Source organism: Gymnoscopelus braueri, assembly GCF_963280865.1.
Source record: "Gymnoscopelus braueri genome assembly, chromosome: 3".
Lineage (NCBI taxonomy): Eukaryota > Metazoa > Chordata > Actinopteri > Myctophiformes > Myctophidae > Gymnoscopelus > Gymnoscopelus braueri.
This window is the reverse complement of record NC_137612.1, coordinates 44,074,777-44,094,864: the sequence shown is the minus strand read 5'-3', so window position 1 is coordinate 44,094,864 and position 20,088 is coordinate 44,074,777. Positions and strand designations below refer to the sequence as shown.

The 20,088-nt window shown below is 40.7% G+C and overlaps 1 protein-coding gene across 2 annotated transcripts; it reads right to left on the bottom strand.

The window, feature by feature from the left end:
* Positions 1–270: 270 nt before the first annotated feature.
* On the bottom strand, positions 271–19,172 carry LOC308079123 (myc box-dependent-interacting protein 1-like). Of its 2 annotated transcripts, none has more exons than XM_080420488.1 (14): positions 18,953–19,172; positions 16,602–16,682; positions 14,185–14,239; positions 11,948–12,042; positions 11,444–11,539; positions 9,840–9,947; positions 6,971–7,056; positions 5,358–5,433; positions 4,734–4,816; positions 3,567–3,847; positions 2,779–2,998; positions 2,198–2,426; positions 1,919–2,011; positions 271–762 (listed from the first exon to the last, which is right to left on the bottom strand). In XM_080420488.1, the coding sequence occupies exons 1-14, from the start codon at positions 19,058–19,060 to the stop codon at positions 649–651; spliced, it is 1,725 nt and encodes a 574-aa protein (XP_080276614.1). In that variant the 5' UTR covers positions 19,061–19,172; the 3' UTR covers positions 271–648. The 2 variants fall into 2 exon arrangements, with proteins under 2 accessions (XP_080276614.1, XP_080276613.1); XM_080420487.1 differs by having other exon boundaries at positions 3,567–3,850; positions 18,953–19,171.
* Positions 19,173–20,088: the final 916 nt, after the last annotated feature.

The window sequence follows — 20,088 nt, the reverse complement described above, 5'->3', positions numbered from 1 at the left end:
TTTCATAATGTCTTTGAAAGAATAATAATAATGTAATGTAATAATAATGTATAGTTAAAATGTGGTTAACATACATTGTTAAATTATCAAACGTATCAATCATCTCCCAAAAGGAAATGAAGCAGCAAAACATGTATTCCTAAACAGCACAGGATCTAAAGCATGATTCATACTCGACAAGAGCAGATTTCTAGGCTTATTTAGACCACTATGTGTATGTATGTTAATCAGCCTCTGTACCAATGATACAACACACTATATACACTCCTATTTTAATTTCAACTTTAATATGAAAATCAGTATAAAAAAAACAACATTCTTTTGTTTCACAGTGTTTCATATAAAGACGCAAACAAGACCAGAATACTGCATACCACATAAAACCAAACATTCCATAACAATTCAGATAGCCCTTACAATCCAAATGTTCCAAGACTCAATCGCCATTGTCCAACAAGTCGTGAAGTCATATCCTGTGTAGCACACTCTGCGGGCGTGTGCGTCACCAACAGCAGGATGGAGTGTATGTTGCCTCAGTCTTTGTGCAGTGTGTGTGTGTGTGTGTGTGTGTGTGTGTGTGTGTGTGTGTGTGTGTGTGTGTGTGTGTGTGTGTGTGTGTGTGTGTGTGTGTGTGTGTGTGTGTGTGTGTCAGTCTTGGTGCAGTGGTTGAATGAGTTTCTCCATAAGGACACCACAGTGGTTTTTAACATCTCTATGCTGTTTCCAGCTCTCCTCCCTGAGCCCCGTCACCAAGCCTTCCTGCTGCACCAACCAACAAAACAACAGCATGATTAGTAACTACGGTGGCTAAGTCTTAGTGTTCATGTTAAACATCATTAAGAATGGTCTTAGTGAGCATGTTGAACAGCATTATAATTAGTCTTTGTATGTGTAGCAGTAGTGGCTCAGAGCCTCCGCCTGATGACCAATGAAAGCCTGTATCTCCCCCGATTAAGGGGGAATTTAGGCTTAGGCTAGTGGATAAGATGTTGGCTTTCCACAGGGAAGACCCAGGTCTTCCGCGTTACCATGTGCACGTTGAACATATATGAATAGTAGAGATGCTCCGATCAGGTTTTTTGGGGCCGATCACCGATCACCTAAGTCTGATCAGCCGATACCGAACACTGATCCGATCATGTGGGAGGGCATTTCTATTTTTATTTTGATAATTTTTTATGCATGTAGAATGTGTTTTTATCATTTATTTTGTAGCAATAAAAGACAATATGTCACCAAACACTGGCTTACAGTTGAATTATTGCCAACTAAAGAAATATGAATTAAAGAAATTAAGTACTAAAATACTGACAATGCCTCTGAACATTGGCTTGCATTTATTGCACATAGCCAAAATGCAATAATTAGACTTGTCACTCAGGATGGAAAATAAAGTTGTCCTTTTGGGGAGAAGTGGAACTTATAAGTCACTTTAAGTTTAGCATGAGGGAGAGGGTCTACTGTACAGCAGGGGTCTTCAACGTTTTTCAGGTCAAGGGCCCCTTAGCTGAGGGAGAGATGAAGCAGGGACCCCCACTACGTATTGTATAAAATGTGTTGCAGATGAAACCTTATCTGCAACAGATAGCTTCATAGACTTGTTTGACAGCACTGTGATCAGTGTATTTATCAGACATTTAAAACTCTCAGTACTTAGTCAACTTGAACCTAGGCTCTGCACTTTGTCTGCTCTTTTTCCCTCTACACTCTACCTCTTCTAAAGTTCCCCTCAGAATATAGGGATATTAGGGTTCAAGTAGTTCTCCTCCTGTGTCTCCCTTGGCACAGGTGAATTTACCTGAGATTGGAATGTCCCGATCAAAGCCGAAACAGGCATTATCGGCCCATCGCGGTCGCTCGCCGATCGATTGGAGCATCTCTAATGAATAGTGTTACTATACATGTTGAACACACCAACCTCATGAGTGTCTTCAAGCACAAGGATGACATCTCCCTCTTCAAACTGCAACAGGCCATCTTCTGATGCTGCTTGATTCTGTTGCGCCACACCCTGGTGGTGTATACAAACTCACATCAATATAATGACCAGCTAGAAGTGGAAATATCAACCTATATCACTGCCAATTCAACTCAGGTTATGAATTCAACGATCACATGACAAATAGCGATAATAGCATGCCCAAAATAGGTTGTTTGCCAGGCTGAAAGTGGTTCAACCTGATTACTATCATTGTACCTTGTAAAGGAAGCCGGGCGGATTCTGTAGAGAGTCGTCACAGTTACTCATCCTCTGGTCTTCCGCTGCAGTTTCTTCCTTCTCTTCCACCTGGCTGGCCTCAGCAGCAGCAGGGATTAAACGTCGTTCTGAGGGTCGGGAGGAGAGTCGTGGAGCAGGAACCGGTGGAGGCTTAGTACTCTTAGCCTTCTGGGGCGGTGGATCACCAGCGCTCTCCTGCTGCTCGAGGCTGTGTGGGACGCAGGGTTTTTATAGTTAAATAAACAAAAAACTTTTTTGTTAACTAAAATGAAATAAAAATAAAAAATAGAAAATGTCCTTTTAAGTTTTTGTCTTTGTCAGTAATTCATACATAAGCTTCATGTTTTGGGTGGATATGAAGTCTTCGAATATTTTAGTCAATGCAAAAAAATCGTCCTGAACTGTTTTTTATTTCGCCCCCTACCCCATATTACAATAAAAACTAAAACTAAGTCTTTAAAAAAAAAAAGACGAAAGTAAAACCCACTTTGACAAACTCAAATTGAAAACAAAGCCAAAACAAAATAAAAACTAATGAAAAATTGCAAAACTACAATAACCTTGGTGGGACGTCGCATTCCTCAGACTCAGAGGGGCCAATCACTTCCTGATTTGTGCCCTCCGACCTCGGATCCCCCACCCCGGAGTCATCCGAGTGGATGGTGGTGGTCTCCTCCTCTGCGTCCTCCGGGTTCTGACTGCCCGTGCTCCTGTCGCCGCTTTCGCTGTCGCACACTGACTGGCTCTTAGGTGTGTCTGCACCACCGGAGCTGAGCTCCTCTGAATCAAGATTAAAACAAATACGAGACTTCACTAATTTGTGGAAATGACCTTATTTTCCAATACATTCGTTTTTTGCCCTGTTGTAAAAAAAACATATATAAATTATTTGAAACTAGTGAAAATGATTCACAATTTTGTCTGCTCATTTCTTTGTGTCATCACTTCAAATTTCACTTTATGTTGTCTCCTGTATTGGAGAGATCTCTAATTGGTATCATGACCTGAAAATACATTTTATCTTTTCTAAAGCGATGGAGAGACAGGGAGACTCCTGTTACTGGACAATCACTATAGCAAGGATTACTATCAGAATATAGAGCTATTTAACACTTATTTTAACAAAGCAATATCACTTACCCTACCTTTAACCCATTAAAATAGGGAAAGCATCTGTGTCATTTCAGATTTTTGCGTTGCTTTTCAAAAACAGCAGATGTACAAGCTTGTACATCTGCTATTTTTGAAAAATCTTGAAAGTGTGAGAACTACTGATTTAGAAGGCATTTGTAGAATCGGTATTAATTGGGTTAAAGATACTAATGAAAAAACGCAAAACTTTAACAACCTTGGTCTGAATCGGATGTGGTGACGTCTTTGGCAGGGACATCTTTGGCAGGGACATCTTTGGCAGGGACGTCTTTGGCAGGGACGTCGGTAGCGCTGGCGGCGTCCTGCTGCTCCGGCAGGCCGGGCTCCTCTGAGATGTCTTCAGTGTGCGTGCGGGGCGCAGAGGGTCCAGACGTGTCCGTGGAGGAATGAACGCTGATGTGGTCGGCCGGGAAGGCCGTGTTGCAAGGGATGGGGTTGGAGATGACCAGGGACTTCCTATTTTTGGACTTGCTGGTGCTGCTGAAAAAGCCAAAACATGAGTAGCATGGAAGGTGTAACTCACATTCTGCAGTAAGGCAAGTGATTTTCAACCTTTTAAATTTCAACGACCCAAAATTTGATATGCATTAGCCACGGACCGCCATTTGATGCTATTATTAATCTCTTTATTAATCTTGGACCTCCAGTTTACACTGTAAACTTCTCAGTGTTAATTTAACTGAGAGTGTACAAATGGAACCTCATTTGGTTCCATTTGTACGCTCTCAAGTGTTACAGGTGCCTAAGGGTCCATTTGGTTCCTAACTAGCAATAATTTAGCTGGGGACCCCCCTGGAACTCCCTTAAGGACCCCTGAGGGTCCCCGGACTGGTTGAGAACCAGTCAGTTTTTTTTTCAGACAGTTTTTTTTTGTATAGAGTAACATTTCATTTTGCCATCTTGGCAAAACGTCAACGTTCATGAACATTTAAAGGACCACAGAGAGCGTCTTTTGAGCTGGCAGTGCCAGTCTGCCATGCATTTGCATGGTAAAGATGCGCTGGTGCACACTTCCTAGCGCTTCAGTGCTCCCGACACCCGCCGTTTCTTGCTTTTGGAGAGTGCCCTCCTCCTGGCTGCGTCTGACAACCTAATAATTTACGACTTGACGATTATCTCAATCATGAGAAGTTCATATTCACTGTTTCAGCTAAGCTATTTGTGCTAATAACATCAGGACATTCGAGCACAGCAATGGTTGATCGGTTTGAATGTTGCAGGTGTTAATAAACGTAGCATATGAGCGCTATATGAACATGATATCCAAAGCGCCCCTCCACTCATAAAACACGCTCTGTGGACACGGCCCCTAAAAGTGTAACCACACACACACACAAAAAAGATTGTCAAGTGTAATTATTACCTATTAAGACCCTTGATGATGAAAGCCTTCCCTGAGTGTTGAGTCTCCAGTTTCTTCATTATGTTGTACAACTCATGGTTCAGCTGAAAATGCACACACACACACACACACACACACACACACACACACACACACAGGTTTAGCTGAGTCACAGATACACAGAAATGTACCTGATTTATCACTCAACTATCACAATCTCACTACAAGCTGTCGCAACATGCACGCACACGCGCGTACACGCACGCAAACACTAAAAAGCACTACGGTTTTTAACCTCTATTAATTCAGCCATAGATGAGCACAATAGTAAGAATATTACCACTACTGGTTCAAATTAGGTACATACAGTAGAAAGAGTCCTCTTGCGTACCACTTGCAAGGACAGGTGGGTAGGAAGAAATCAACATGAAAAGAAGGAGAAGTCTGTCTTCACTTTCAAAAGTTGTTTTTATTGAAAACAGAAACACTTTTCGGTCCAACAATCAAACTAGTTTCGTAAGTGAAGACAGTGTGCAGGACTCCTTCTTTTCAAACTAGGTATATAAAACACAGTGTAATCATAGTACCGTAATACAGTCATTTACACCAGTAACATAAACAACGCGAAGGAGGATGTTATCTTACCACACTCATTTCCTTATAGAAGACGTCCCTCAGATTTGATATGTTTTGGAACACAGTCACGTAGCAACCTATTCGACTACAGAAAGGACAGCAAATTAGGCTGAGCACACTAGAACCCAAATAAACCCAAGATACCTGGTGAGTATCTGTGCATTATGAAGAGATCTCAGAAAAGGGTGTGATTGTTCTACTCCAGTGGTTGCCAATCTGGGGTCTGGGCCCCGCTTGGGGGCACGCCATTAAGATCACAGGGGGGAAAATTTACAATTAAAATGTGCAATGTACAGTAGGCATTTAGCAGACACTCTTCTCCAGAGCGACTTACTAAGCAAGGTAAACACATACATCGAATGCAGAGTGTAGTGCACCTAAACAATACAGTACATTAGTTCATACAAACTATAGGATATCAGGTAAACAATGAACCTACATGTAGCATCTGTTTAAATAACATGCTATCTAAATTACAAAATATGTTACACTGTGGCCAAGAAAAACAAGCCTAAGTAACAAGTGAGGCCTTGTCTCTTTGGAGGTAGTCCAACATTTTAAACATGTTTCACAAAATCATAGCTAACTTCCACATGCATCCCACATTTGTTGTTTTTAATGTGACAAGCACCATGAGTTACAGGAGAACGGCATTTTGCTCCCATGTATGCTGAGTGTGCATTATGGAAGTGACAATAAATTCATTATGATGTAACATCATTGTGGAGCACATTAACATTGTTTAAAAGGTTTCAAAAGCAGCTAAATAGGCAATCTACACGCGTTGTGAGCTTGTAGATCGTCTATGTTTGCTATTTGTCAAACGAGTATATATATATATATATATATATATATATATATATATATATATATATATATATAGGGCTTTAGATATGTGGCCATGCTCATGTGGTGGGGGGGAGAACCACTGATAGAAAACAGAAGGTTCTATTGTTCCTCAGACAGAACACCATGTGTGATGTTCTACCTCTGATAGAGAACAATGTGTGATATTCTACCTCTGATAGAGAACAATGTGTGATGTTATACCTCTGATAGAGAACAATGTGTTCTCTATCAGAGGTATAATGTTCTACCTCTGTTAGAGAACAATGTGTGATATTCTACCTCTGATAGAGAACAATGTGTTCTCTATCAGCGGTATAATGTTCTACCTCTGTTAGAGAACAGAAGATGTGATGTTCTACCTCTGATAGAGAACAATGTGTGATGTTCTACCTCTGATAGAGAACAGAAGATGTGATATTCTACCTCTGATAGAGAACAATGTGTGATGTTATACCTCTGATAGAGAACAATGTGTTCTCTATCAGAGGTATAATGTTCTACCTCTGTTAGAGAACAGAAGATGTGATGTTCTACCTCTGATAGAGAACAATGTGTGATGTTCTACCTCTGATAGAGAACAGAAGATGTGATATTCTACCTCTGATAGAGAACAATGTGTGATGTTATACCTCTGATAGAGAACAATGTGTTCTCTATCAGAGGTATAATGTTCTACCTCTGTTAGAGAACAGAAGATGTGATGTTCTACCTCTGATAGAGAACAATGTGTGATGTTCTACCTCTGATAGAGAACAGAAGATGTGATGTTCTACCTCTGATAGAGAACCGGCAGCTCCTCTCTCAGCTCATTGTTGATTTCTTCAAAGACATTCTGGGCTTTATTGAACTCCTCCTCCGCCTGGTGGGAAGATGGGAGGAATAAACCCCTATGACTGACTTTAACAGTTATATTAGATGAATAAAATAAACCCCTATGTAACATCTGATTCACGACACTAAAGAGTCAATTTTGTGTTCTCAGTTATTTTATTTGCATGTGCCACAATATAATAAGCTCCATCATGGAGTCCATTGTCCTAGCATCATCATTGTAGATTTAGATATCTGTCCATCGATTGATTGATTTATCCATCCATCCATAGACATCTAGATAGGAACCATGCACACAACACCTAACAAAAGCAACTCAATAACTATTGCATTAAAGTTTTGATATTTATTTAGTATGAATAATATTGTTATTTTATTGCAATTTATTTGCCATTTTGTCTTGCTGCTGCAATGCAGAGGAACTGAAATGTTGTTTACTTTATACCTGTATGGGATGCAATATATTGTAGCAGGAACGGTAACGCACACCAAGGGTTTGGTGAGGTGCTGACCTTCGGGAACAATCTTAAAAAGGAGGAAAAACTACTGCATATGGAGCCGGTGTGTGATTTTTTTCCCTCCTTTGTATGTAATAAAATACTGTAACAACAAAAATTACTTACAGTATGTCAGCAAGACAAAATATCAATAAATGAAAAACACAACCATTGTGAGAGTTCCTTTTGACCCTACAGTGAAGGAAGTGGTCTCTTCCAGGACAGCTGACGCACCGTAACCACATTAACCTCACTATTTGGGGTGTTTCACACAGGTGACAATTCCTAAAAATAGCCGGGGCCTATATGCTTACAGACCCACTTCCCCAAAATGTGTTCATGTGTTTTTTAAGCTTACCATTGAAAACCCAGGCGGTTTTGTGCACTCTGCGTATCTCTAAAGCAGGGGTTTTCAGCTGGTGGTCCATGGACCACTGGTGGTCCGTGGAGGTATTAAATGTGGTCTCTGACTAGTAAGACCAAACCTCAGTAATATACGGTAGAAAAGTGAAACACCCACCCCCATTATTGTCTCCGCCAAGCCGAAGGCTTGACGAGAGAGTATGTTTTGCACCCTGTCCGCCCGTCCTTCGGTCTGTGAACAGCTAATCTCCGGCACCGTTGGCCTGACCGCAGCGAAACTTTGCACACACACTCCATGGATACCAATTCCAAACCTCTGACCCAAATGTTTGCCTGTTATAGTGCCACCAGGAGGCCGATTCTACCTGACCTGGCGGAGACCTGTGTTCCGAGGAGCACTTTTTCTAGTTTTATTTTGTTTTATTTTTGGAGAAACAGAGACCACAACTGTTACTGTTGGTATTCGTGTTCTATGAGAAACAGTAGAATTTAACACATTCATATGTTCGGTGGTCAGTTGAGGATGCTTGTGCTTCAATTCCCAAAGTACTTCAAGCTTAACTACTACAGAAGAGGATGAGCTCATTAAGATCCACACACTCTGTGAAGAAACATGTATGAAACACAGGCCCTTGTGATGTTCTGGATGAGTTGTCAGGCAGAATTCACAGAGCTTACAGCTTGGCTAATAGTGTCCACCACAATCGCCAAGAATAGACAGACTCTGTGTAACCTAATCCTAACTCAAATCTCAAATCCCCACCCAACACAACAGTGGTCCCCAGGTTTACTTCTTAGTCAGGATGGTGGTCCCTGGCTCACAATCAGCGGACTGGTGTGTGCCACGCACCACACACCATGCAGTCAAAGCTTTATCAAAGATAAGCAGCAATACCAGCTCAATGGCCTGGTGGTTAGAGCGTCTGCCCTCAGATTAGGAGGTCAGGGTTCAATCCCTGGCCGAGTCATACCAAAGACAACAAATCGTACCCAATGCGTCCCTGCTTGGCACTCAGCATCAAGGGTAGGATTGTGGGTAAGTCCCTAAGACTAGCTAGGGTCATGTCCAGGGAGTGTACTTGTAAATCATACTAGCATCATGTCCAGGGCTTGTACTTTTACATCATGTGACATAATAGCGTCATGTCCAGAGGGATGTACTGTGCTTGTATATCTCTGCTGTCCGGCAGAAACCAGCTGACTCCAAAATGTTAGTTTTTCAGGAAATGACAAAAAGAGGTTTTGTTCATCATTGATAAGTATGGCTAAGGGGACCCCCCCTCCCCTAACGCAAGCCAGGCCTGAGGATCCAATGGAGTTAGCTGGTTTTGTCAGAAGCTAGTTTTGTCAGAAGCACTTTAATACTTTTTATTGGTTCAATTTTTTGTTATCAACACACAGACGTAAAGGGTGTTCAATAGCACTGATTTATGGGGAAACAAAGCGAAAGCGGAAACATTTAGTTAGCTGGTTTCTGCCGTACAGCAACGATATCAAGTTGCTTGACGCTACAGAAACAGGAGATAGGCTGACCGCTGAGCTATGGACCACATGGCGCTGTTCGCCAACCCGCAATCACCATCTGAGTCCCTCAGAGGCACAGAAGCAGCAAAACCATGTGATCACAAAAAAAACACCACGTCCACTTCCGTAAAAAAAAAAAAGAAGCCTTTTTCTCTGCTTTCTGTTGCTTTGGGGGAAAACCACCCCTCATTCAACTGCCCACAACTATGGAATGGACGATCGCGGCGGCACACATTTTTTTCTCCGAGTCTACGAGTCAACCCCTACGTCTTTTAAAGTGATCGGCGGGTCGATCGCTGTGAAGAATAATATTCTATAATTTTTCAAAGGTGAGTGAAAACACTTGAAAATTGCTGGCACTGGCGGCTATAGACGATGTTTTTTTCTTAATGTTGTTTTGTAAGTTTTGCATAGAGTAACTAAATACCTTGACTGTTTTGGCATCATCTTTTTTCTTGGCACTTTGCAGCGCCTCCAAGTGGTGGCGGGCTGAATCATAGTCCACTAGTTTGCGACCACGTTTGGCCACACGCTCCTGGAAAAAAGGGCACAATCACTTTCTTGAAATGACTCCTAAACTCAACCTTAAACAGTCAGAGATTCCAAATTAGTGTCTGTGTGTCAGAGTGTGTGTGTGTGTGTGTGTGTGTGTCTGTGTGTGTGTGTGTGTGTGTGTGTGTGTGTGTGTGTGTGTGTGTGTGTGTGTGTGTGTGTGTGTGTGTGTGTGTGTGTGTGTGTGTCCACATGGTCATAGTTTTTTCAGTGCCAATCTGTCAGGAACAGAGCATGGTAAGCGGAAAGCATTGTTTGGTTTTAGCGAGTGCACACTGCCACGAGTGCACTGTGTGGAAAGAGAGAGAAAGCGAGAGAGAGTGTTTGTTGATCTTGGATGGATTAAGCTGTGAGTGAGGTCTTCCACACTGTTTAATCTATATCCAACATTTCTCCTCTCGTGTATTTGGCTTCGGAAAAAAAGGGGAAAACACAACACGCACCCCCTCTAAACTTTGAGGGTATCTACTGTCGGACTAGCACATTGCATATCGTTGCTGTCGGGCCGCAGCCTTGTATCTCCAAAAAGTTACTTTTTGTAACAAAATCTTTCAGAAATAGTGAAAATAGCCAATCTACAAGCTCGTAACTTGTAGATTGTCTCTTTTCGCACGACACTGTCAGTTTAAAATAGGGCACTACAAATGACATAATTATGAAAAGATGAAATATGGAGATACAAGGTTTCTGCCCGACAGCTACGATATGCACACTGTCAGTGATTTATCTTGTGCTGAAAGCTTGACAGGCCTCCCCCACACGGTTACGGTTGCTAATGAAGGATTGGACGGTGGCCGTTTTAGGGAGGGTCTTAGCAAAGGACAAAATGTAAAAAGCTACATTCAAGTACATTTAATAACTGGAATGTGTACTGTAGTCAGGTTTTATGTCTCATTAAAGGTTTCATGACATTCAGTTTTACAACACATTAAAAGTATTTATCATGGTCTTTCAAGCGTGTATTAAAGGTTTTAACTGAAAAATCCACTCCAGTGATCCATTGCAGGATTTTTTCTCTCTGATTTCTAAAGCCTTTTCAACTGCTATGAAAAAATAAATCTTTGCCTGCGGGTGTCGCGGATTTTGACTGCCAATCATCGCCTCTGCTCCGCCCCCCCCCCGCCAAAGGAATGGATAGGGGAGGGGCGGGATTAATGGACTGTGACATCAAAGTCCAGGGGCCAATCACAGATTACTTTTCAGGCTAATTATTCAGAAAACCCCAGACCACAGAAAATCCACTGAATGTTCAAATTTCAGTTTTTTGGGGTCATAACACCCCCCAAAAAACATAATAAAAAAAGTGAAAATGATCATATAACTTGAAGGTGTTTTATTGTGTCATTGTTGTATCCCGTCTGTTTTAATCCAGCCACAGGGAAGCCGAAGTCAAATGCCTCCATGCGTGGCTAATTAAATCTATTATATTCTAAAACATAAAAATCAACACTGGACAGAAAAAGAAAATGATCACGCTACCTTGACTTCTGGGAACTGACTTGTGTAGTTCTCCATGGTGCGAACAATCTGGTCAGTTAGTTTCTCCTCATAATCGTTCCATAACAAGTCCTCACTCTGCAAGACAACATTACCAGTTAGCATCACTTTGAACCCTCTATTCTTAGTGAAACAGAGCTGATTTGGCTCTGTACCAATTTATCTTAATCTAAACCAAATCTCTGCATGCTAGGGTTCAAGTTTGACACATCTTTAAGCAAATATAATACAGTACATGACTTCCTCAAGGTTCCTGCTCATTCTATTGGCCAACCGATATACACTTAGTTTTAATCAAAATATATCACTAACACCTCCTTCATATTGATTAAAAAATGTTCAATGGTCAAAACATCGGTTATTGATGTCTAAGTCTCGACAAATATGTAATTAAATAAAAATCTGGCATCTAATTAATGAGAAGATCTAGACTGCATTTCCACCAAATACACAAACACGCGCGCACACACACACACACACACACACCTCCATGATGACAGACAGGTCTTCTCCTCCATTCCAGTCAGATTCGTAGACGTCTCTCAATGTCTCTGACAGACGTTTAGATGATTCATGCATCGCTGGGGAAAGATATTTAATGATTAGACTTAAATCAGTAACCTACAGTAGATCAGCATCTTATCAATTTGATCATCAATATCAATTTCATCAATATCACTATATGATATTGCATAGTGTACATTTGATATAGTTTCTAGACATTTCTGCTAACCCCTCTATCTTTATATTGTTGCTTATGTTTAGATTGTGTGTGACAATAATTGTAAATAACTGAAATGTTTCTATACAGTTGCTATCTCTCTATAAATGCACATAATCTCTGACTGTCTGTCTGTCCCCCACATATCTTGGGAACCGTCCGTCCGGCCTTCAAACTAGGCGGGTATATCGCAGAGGACACAAGGGAGTGATGTGCCGGATCGGTGGTCGTCCAGAATTATCTCTGCATCGGTCTGTACTGTGATAATGGGTACTGGACAAAGTACTCTGACAGCAGGTACAACATAACCGGAGGGGCATATGTTCCCAATGGGCATCGACCTAGTTCAGCATAATGCACCTTCCTCACTGAGACATACCTCGCAATAAACATTATTCTGATTAATTTCACCCAGAGAAACATGCAACATTGGTCATAAAACAATTAGGGCACTGGTTCTCTAAGTGGGTTGCATGGACTCCCCAGGGGTCCATTGGGGGGGTTCCAGGGTGTCCGCAGCTAAACGATTGAGAGTTTCGAGGAACCAAATGGGCCTCCAAGGGTCTGTAACTCAGAATGTACTGGTCCATTTGGTTCCATTTGTACACTCTCTGAGTTAAAATAACACTGTGGATATCGGTTTAAAGTGTAGATTGGGGTCCCAGAGATACAAATAATATCAAATGGAGGTCATAGCTGAGTGGTTAGTGAGCCCGCCTAGGGAGCCAGTGGCCCTGGTTGCCCCAGGTACGATTCCAGGCCACGCCAGCATATGTGTCGATGAAATGAAATTTGTCCCTGAGCAAGACTCTTAACCCCTAATAGCTCACAGGCCCTCATTGGAAACAAGCCCGCAAGGACTTTCATGAACGTCCTGTTAAAAGGAATTATCCTTATCCAGGTCTGTGGCCTAATGCAGCCATATCAAACTGGGGGGCTAATAGCTTTTGAGGTAGGTCAGGATTATGGTACTGATATCATGTTAGCCCAACCTCCTGTCTTCCATTTTGATTTTACAGTATGTTTATATTTATCAACCTCTCATCCATCTATGTCTCTGTCAGCCAGAAATGCAAAAGACAGCACATCCTCTAAAATTAGACACTAGCCACTTCCTTCTTCACTTTCTCTCCTGAGCAGCCCGCAGAGAAGATTTCTCACTCATCAGAAAACTCTCACTGTCAGTGTTGTTTTTTTTAGTGTTACAGCAGAGAATGTGTGTAACCGTTTGAACTTTTAAAACCAGTTCCAAGCTGACGTCCCTATTTTGGGCAAGTCATTCTAGCCTAAGTGAACATTTTCAAAACTTTTCAAAGTAAAAAAATAAATAAAACATTTCTTCAAATAATAACAGATCTAGAAGATTGTAGATTGGCTATTTGTCCTATACGACAAAGTATATAGGGCTTAAGTAGTTTAACAGAGTCTACAAATGTATCAGTTTCTTCCACTAATCCATCTGTAATTGATTTTTTTTGGCACATATCTTCAGTGGGGCCAAGTTTTACATTGAGAACCTACCTTTGATATAGTGAGTTGAGAACCTACCTTTGACTACATTGATTGAATACTTTATTTAGAAAAGACATGGAAACAGTACAGGGAAGTACAATTTACAATGATAGGTCCTCTAAACTGGATCGCTCAAAAAAGCACAGCGGCTTATTTAAAATGAGATCCCTGCACACTCAAATCATGATGACATTTAAGAAAAAAGACAGATATACACTACTATGCAGAACGTCATACAATCAGCTTACAGGTTACTGGTATGAAAAACAAGAAATATTTACAATAAATAATCTGCGACTCACTACACAAGTAGTGACCTTTGACTACATAAGTAGTGAGTTGAGAACCTACCTTTGACTACATAAGTAGTGAGTTGAGAACCTACCTTTGACTACATAAGTAGTGAGTTGAGAACCTACCTTTGACTACAGTAATTAGTGGGTTGTGTGAACCTACCTACCTAGTAAAGTAGTGAGTTGTGTGAACCTACCTTTGACTGCATTAAAGTAGGCTCTGACGTCTTTGTGTAACTTGCTTCCATCGACCTGTGTGGGGAAGAATGGAGAACTAGGTTTAGACTAAATAACCTGAGTTACTGCGAGATAAAATAGTTCAACATGTCTTGTCCTTCTTTTAACTCTGGTTCCATCTAATTTGACATTATATAAAAAACTAGCAACTACACAGTAAAGTCCTTCCTTAGGCCGTGTGTCCAACAAAGTGTTTTGTTTGTGCTTTCTTCCAAACGCCCAGAGTTGAAAATATTTCTCTCTGTGACTAGATAAAAACACCAGATGTGAACACGCAGAGCAGAAAAGACAATCGGTGCCTGGTCATGCTGCTGGTGTTTCTAGCATGGTGTAAATACATGGTGCTCCCATTGAAAACTATTCAAAATATACGCTGCGCACAGGGGAAAAAACAACTCAGTGGACACAGCCCCTTATAATGTTATAAGGGGTTGTTAATGTAATGTCAAATTATATGGAACCAGAGTAAAAGAACATGTTACTACCAAACACCATTACAGTAAAGCCTAGTAAAGCCTTTACACTCAATATAGTACGACGGTGTTGCTTGCCAGATCTGTCATGTCATTTCAGCAAGCAACGCCTTCATAATATTTGTATTTATTATCTTCTAATATTTTTGTACTTTTATATGTTTTTATGTGTCTTGTTCTTATTGGACCATGTGTCTGCTAAATAAAGTTGATTGATTGATTGATACGATGGAGTATAAATTGAGCTTTAATGTGTATGGTGATAAATGAACACTAAGGATTTTATTTGATTTCCCCATCAAAATATTGATGATCTCCAGTTTCCTGATGCTTTGTCAGAATAGACACAACACATGTAGAAAGGAAAAGACACAACACATCACATAAGAAAACTGATTGAGCAGTTTCTCATGAAAACAACAACAACAAATCCAGTTGTCAGAGCTACATGGATTCGCTGAGCTTGCAGCTTGACCTCTAAAACCAAATGACAGTGTCATTGTTAGACTAAACATGCTTGTTTGAGAAGCGTTTGTTCTGTTTTTCTGAGGGTGAATGAGGCCGGGCAGATAAGAGCTTTTTCAATGTGACACAATGTGACTTCAATTTGAATCCTGGTGACAAAACAGTTGCCGATAACTTTGAATGCAACAATTAATGTTCATACTCTCTATGCTTGAACCGGGACCAGAGGTTTTCAAAGTGGGGTCCAGGGACTCCCAGGGGTCCTTGAGGGGGTTCCAGAGGTCCTCAGCCAAATGATGAGTAGTATAATGAATTATAATTCAATTCACATGGGATTATTACAATTCTAATCATATGAGAGTGACTATTCTAACAATGTTTTAGTATCACTGAATCTATTGCTTATTCACAATGTCTGACTTTAGACAATTTAATTTAAACCAAAGTCATCTTTTCATATCAGAATCATTTGAAATGGGGGTCCATGGCCTAATGTGGGTGTTCCGAGACACGACGTTTCAAAGTTGCCGGCCTAGACCTTACACAGTAAAATCCTCAGTGTATATTTATCCATCTGTGCACACAGATGTAACCAAATGTGTCCATTTGGTTTTATACAGCATGTTGTTTAGACAGATGCTAGGTTCATTGTTTACCTGGTATCCTAGTTGCCAGACCCAGAGGGTCGGCCTACATGAGGCTCTGCCCCCTTTCGTCCATACATGGGCGAAAAAGACCGGCTGTATAAAAGGGACCCTTTCTTCTCCATACATGGGCATAAAAGGGACACAGGCTGACACGTCATACGAAGTCCGTCATACGAAGTCCTTATAAAGTACTAGGAATTTATTCTGGGTCTGGCAGAACCAGGTCTCCTGGTCTTGTTTTGACTACATTATTCTCTCTGCACTCTACTTCAGTGACCATTTACCTTCTTGTTTTCTATTCTAGAATGTGTGCTTACTCTAGTCCAGTGGTTCTCAACCAGTGGTTAGGGGACCACCAGTGGTCCTTGAAGGGGTTCCAGGTGGTCCCCAGCTAAATGATGGAGAGTTGGTAACCAAATGGATCCTTATTACAGCTTTAACTCTTTAGAGTGTAAAATGAAACCAAATGGACCCGGTTTCATTTTACACTCTCAAGAGTTAAGTCTTGGGTCTGAGAGTCTAAATCTCATCAAATGGGGGTCCATGGGCGTGGCTCATATAGTGGTCTGTGGCTCAAATGCCAAATAAATAATGGACCTTGATATGAATAGGGTTGAAAACCACTGCTCTAGTCTGATCTATAATTCTAGGGTCTGGATCAGAGAGTCTGCTAAATGCCCACATGGTAATTGTAATTGCATTTGGTCACATTAGATGAACACTGAGGATTTCACTGTGTAGCGATGCAATGCTACATGAAGAAAGGCTCATGTCATGTTTTAGTACAGATACCTGCTGTTTGTTGAGGTTGAGGAAACACTGTTCAAATTGTTCATCCTTGGTTTCCATGGTTTTCCCCAGTTTTTGGAGGACCTGTATGAGAGAGAAGGTCAGCTGTGAGAAGTCACGTACGTGCGTAACAGGACTGATGGTTTATGGCAGAGTGGGTCCAGGGGTACTTGAAGGAGGTTCCAGGGGGTCCCCAGCATAAAGAGGTTTAAACACTTTAAATCCTATTTTATACTTCAGCTATTTGAAAACAGCAGATCTATAAGCTCACAATGCATTGCCTCACAAAACACGCTGTGAGCTTGTAGATCTGCCATTTTCAAAACATTCAGACAAATCTTCCCTGGCACAGGACCTGATCTTTACATACTAGTGTTTAAGAACTTGTTTATGGTATGTTCTACAAGCCTGAAGAGATGACACTGCAGTCAAACAAGCACTCAACAGTGATTCTCAACATGGGCCTGAGGGGGGTCCCAGTCCCAGATACAGTCGATGACCGATAGTTAATCTTCACCATAATTACATGTACAACAGAACATACAGTATTCATGTTATATATATATATATATATATATATATACAGTAGATAGACAGATAGATGTTATATCTATTACCTACAATACATAGAGGACAGGTAGACAATCTCTCTATACATACAGTACATGTGGACAATAAAGGAATTCTGGACCAAATGACAGACCAATTATGTCTGCAATTTGCAACTGGTCCTAGACATGTCTTCTAAGCTTGGCACCAGAAATGACCCCCCCCCCCCCCATATGTTATTGTACGTCATTAGATGTCTTGATGAATTGAATACACAGGACCACAATGGAAACGAGCCTTTTTGTGTTGTGCTTTCAACCTCCTTGCATAACCGTACCACTGCACGTTTTGCAAACTGTTATTAAAGTATTCAATCTATCAACCAATAACAACCAATAACAATACAAAAATGTCTCATATTGGGGTCCGAGATATGAAGATTTGGATCTTCATATGGATTTTCTTCTAAAAGCTGTCAAAAGCTGACATTATCATGTTGATGACTGCCTCCATGATAGAAATATGTTACCTTGGCAACCCTACAGACCAGTAAACCACAATCAGTGGCTGCAGGAGGTGCAGCTGTGATGACGGGAAGTAAAATGCAGACTCAGGAAGTTGCAACATGTTGTTATATTGTACAGTCAGCCAGAGACTGGAAAAACACGTTATATGCAGTATTTCTTTTATTGATATATATATATATATATATATATATATATATATATATATATATATATATATATATATATATATATATATATATATATATATATATATTGAGAGAGAGAGACACACACACACACACACACACACACACACACACACACACACACACACACACACACACACACACACACACACACACACACACACACACACACACACACACACACACACACACACACACACAGAGAGAGTAGTATAGAGAGAGAGAGAGAGAGAGAAGAGAGACCATAGAGAGAGGGAGACACACACACACACACACACACACACACACACACACGATAGATACTGTTGTAGACAGGCAGGCAGACAGACAGACGAGTGGCCAGAACACTAATCTAGTCACAAAACAGTAGTAAAGCAAAAGTGTAATCCAAATTTTAAATGGATGAAGATGTCACAAATGTTTAAAGACACAACAAGCTCAGCTGTGCCAATGATCCAAAACAGTTCAACACAAACAACCCCCAGTTATAGTGTGTTAAAGCCCATCATTGTTTGTGTTGTCGTCATAAATGATGATAGTTTTCTCACTTGCCAAAAATAGTCGATCCATGTATGGGCTTGTAAATCCGCTATTTTCAGAGTTTGAGCAGTGGTGGAAAAAATACTCAAATGTTTTACTTAAGTAAACGTATCAATACTGCAATGTAGAAATACTCTGTTACAAGTAAAAGTCCAGAATTCAAAATGTACCTTGAGTAAAAGTCCAAAAGTACTGGTATCAAAATGTACTTGAAGTAGCAAAAGTAAAAGTACTCATACGGAATGTCCCATTTTACAATGTATAAAATGTCTAAAAATATTTTGAAAATATTTTCGAATGGCCGAAATGTATATAGGGCTAAAGTGGTTAATGTATGTTTTGTAATAATAATCGAAATCTACAAAGTAACTAGTAATAAGTAAAGTTTTCTAATAATTGTAGTGGAGTAAAAAGTACGATATTTGCCTCTGAGATGTAGAAGTGAAAGTATTGAATATTGGTTATTTTATAAATTATACTGTATTTAAGTACAGCACTTGAGTAAATCTACTCAGTTACTTTCCACCACTGAAAGTATAAAGTTTAAACTTACTTTCTCCTGGGCTCGATTGAGTGACTTCTGGAACCGTTTGGCGAAGATCCCTGCTCCCTGCTGGAGGTTAGGACCCGTCCTGCTGTTGTTGATGTTCTCTGATGCCATGATGTTACACTTTGTTTCTCAACTTGTTCTTTCTGCGAGTCACTTCAGCTTCTTCTTGTCAAACGGAACCACACTGATGTGATGTTTGGTTCACTTCGGTTCAATTGAACTCACAAGGGCGGATAGCAGTGTTACCAGATTGTGTGAGAGAAATAAGCAACCAGGTCTATGAAAACAAGCCCAAAAGATGCGACATGCTACCGCTACGCTAGCCCCATTTAGAACCTCTCCCTCCGCTATGTAGCTCCGAGATGAGGTCCTACGTGGCCCGGTGGCGTTTGAGCGAAAAGTTTCCGCACATTTTCCACTTTACATGTTTCTTGCCCCTTTTTGCACATCGTATCCAAAAAGTAAAGGTTTTCTGAAATGCTCTCAGATGTTTGAAATTTTAACGTACAATAAAATCTATCCAACGAGTTGAAAGAAGCGTTTTATAGCTTCTCTCCTAAATGTTTTTAAGACATACCCGGAAGTTGCGCCCGTAGAGATGACACTACTGATTCCCCTACTGGTCAACTGTTGAATTGCATATTCTAATGCATAATATTATGGAACCGGCTTAGGAGAGAAGCGATTTAAACGCTTTTTTCAACTTGTTGGATAGATTTTATTGTACGTTAAAATGTCAAACATCTGAGAGCATTTCAGAAAACCTTTACTTTTTGGATACGATGTGCAGAAAGGGGTAAGAAACATGTAAAGTGGAAAATGTGTGGACATTTTTCGCTCAAACGGCACCGACAAACGAGGAACCTCATCTGGGAGCTATACAGCGGAGGGAGAGGTTCCGATTGGAGCTACCGCTACTACGCGAGCACTTTAATGCACTTTATAGTACATTCATGGCTATTTGAAAATAGCTGATCTACAAGCTCACAACGCGTCACATTCGTGAAATATTTTTTAATATTTGACCCCCTTAACACAAATCTGGTAGGCCTATATCAGGCATTATATAGAATAGGGGAGTCCGTGGACAAATACCTATTAATTTGGGGGTACTTGTCTTGAAAATTGTGTGGAATGCT

Excerpts from the sequence above, each read along its gene's own strand:
- LOC308079123 (XM_080420487.1), bottom strand. The coding sequence starts at position 19,060 with ATGGCATCAGAGAACATCAACAACAGCAGGACGGGTCCTAACCTCCAG. Across the intron at positions 14,240-16,601 it reads TCAACCTCAACAAACAGCAG|GTCGATGGAAGCAAGTTACA; the intron begins GTATCTGTACTA and ends TTCCCCACACAG. Across the intron at positions 2,012-2,197 it reads CGCCCGGCTTCCTTTACAAG|GGTGTGGCGCAACAGAATCA; the intron begins GTACAATGATAG and ends ATACACCACCAG.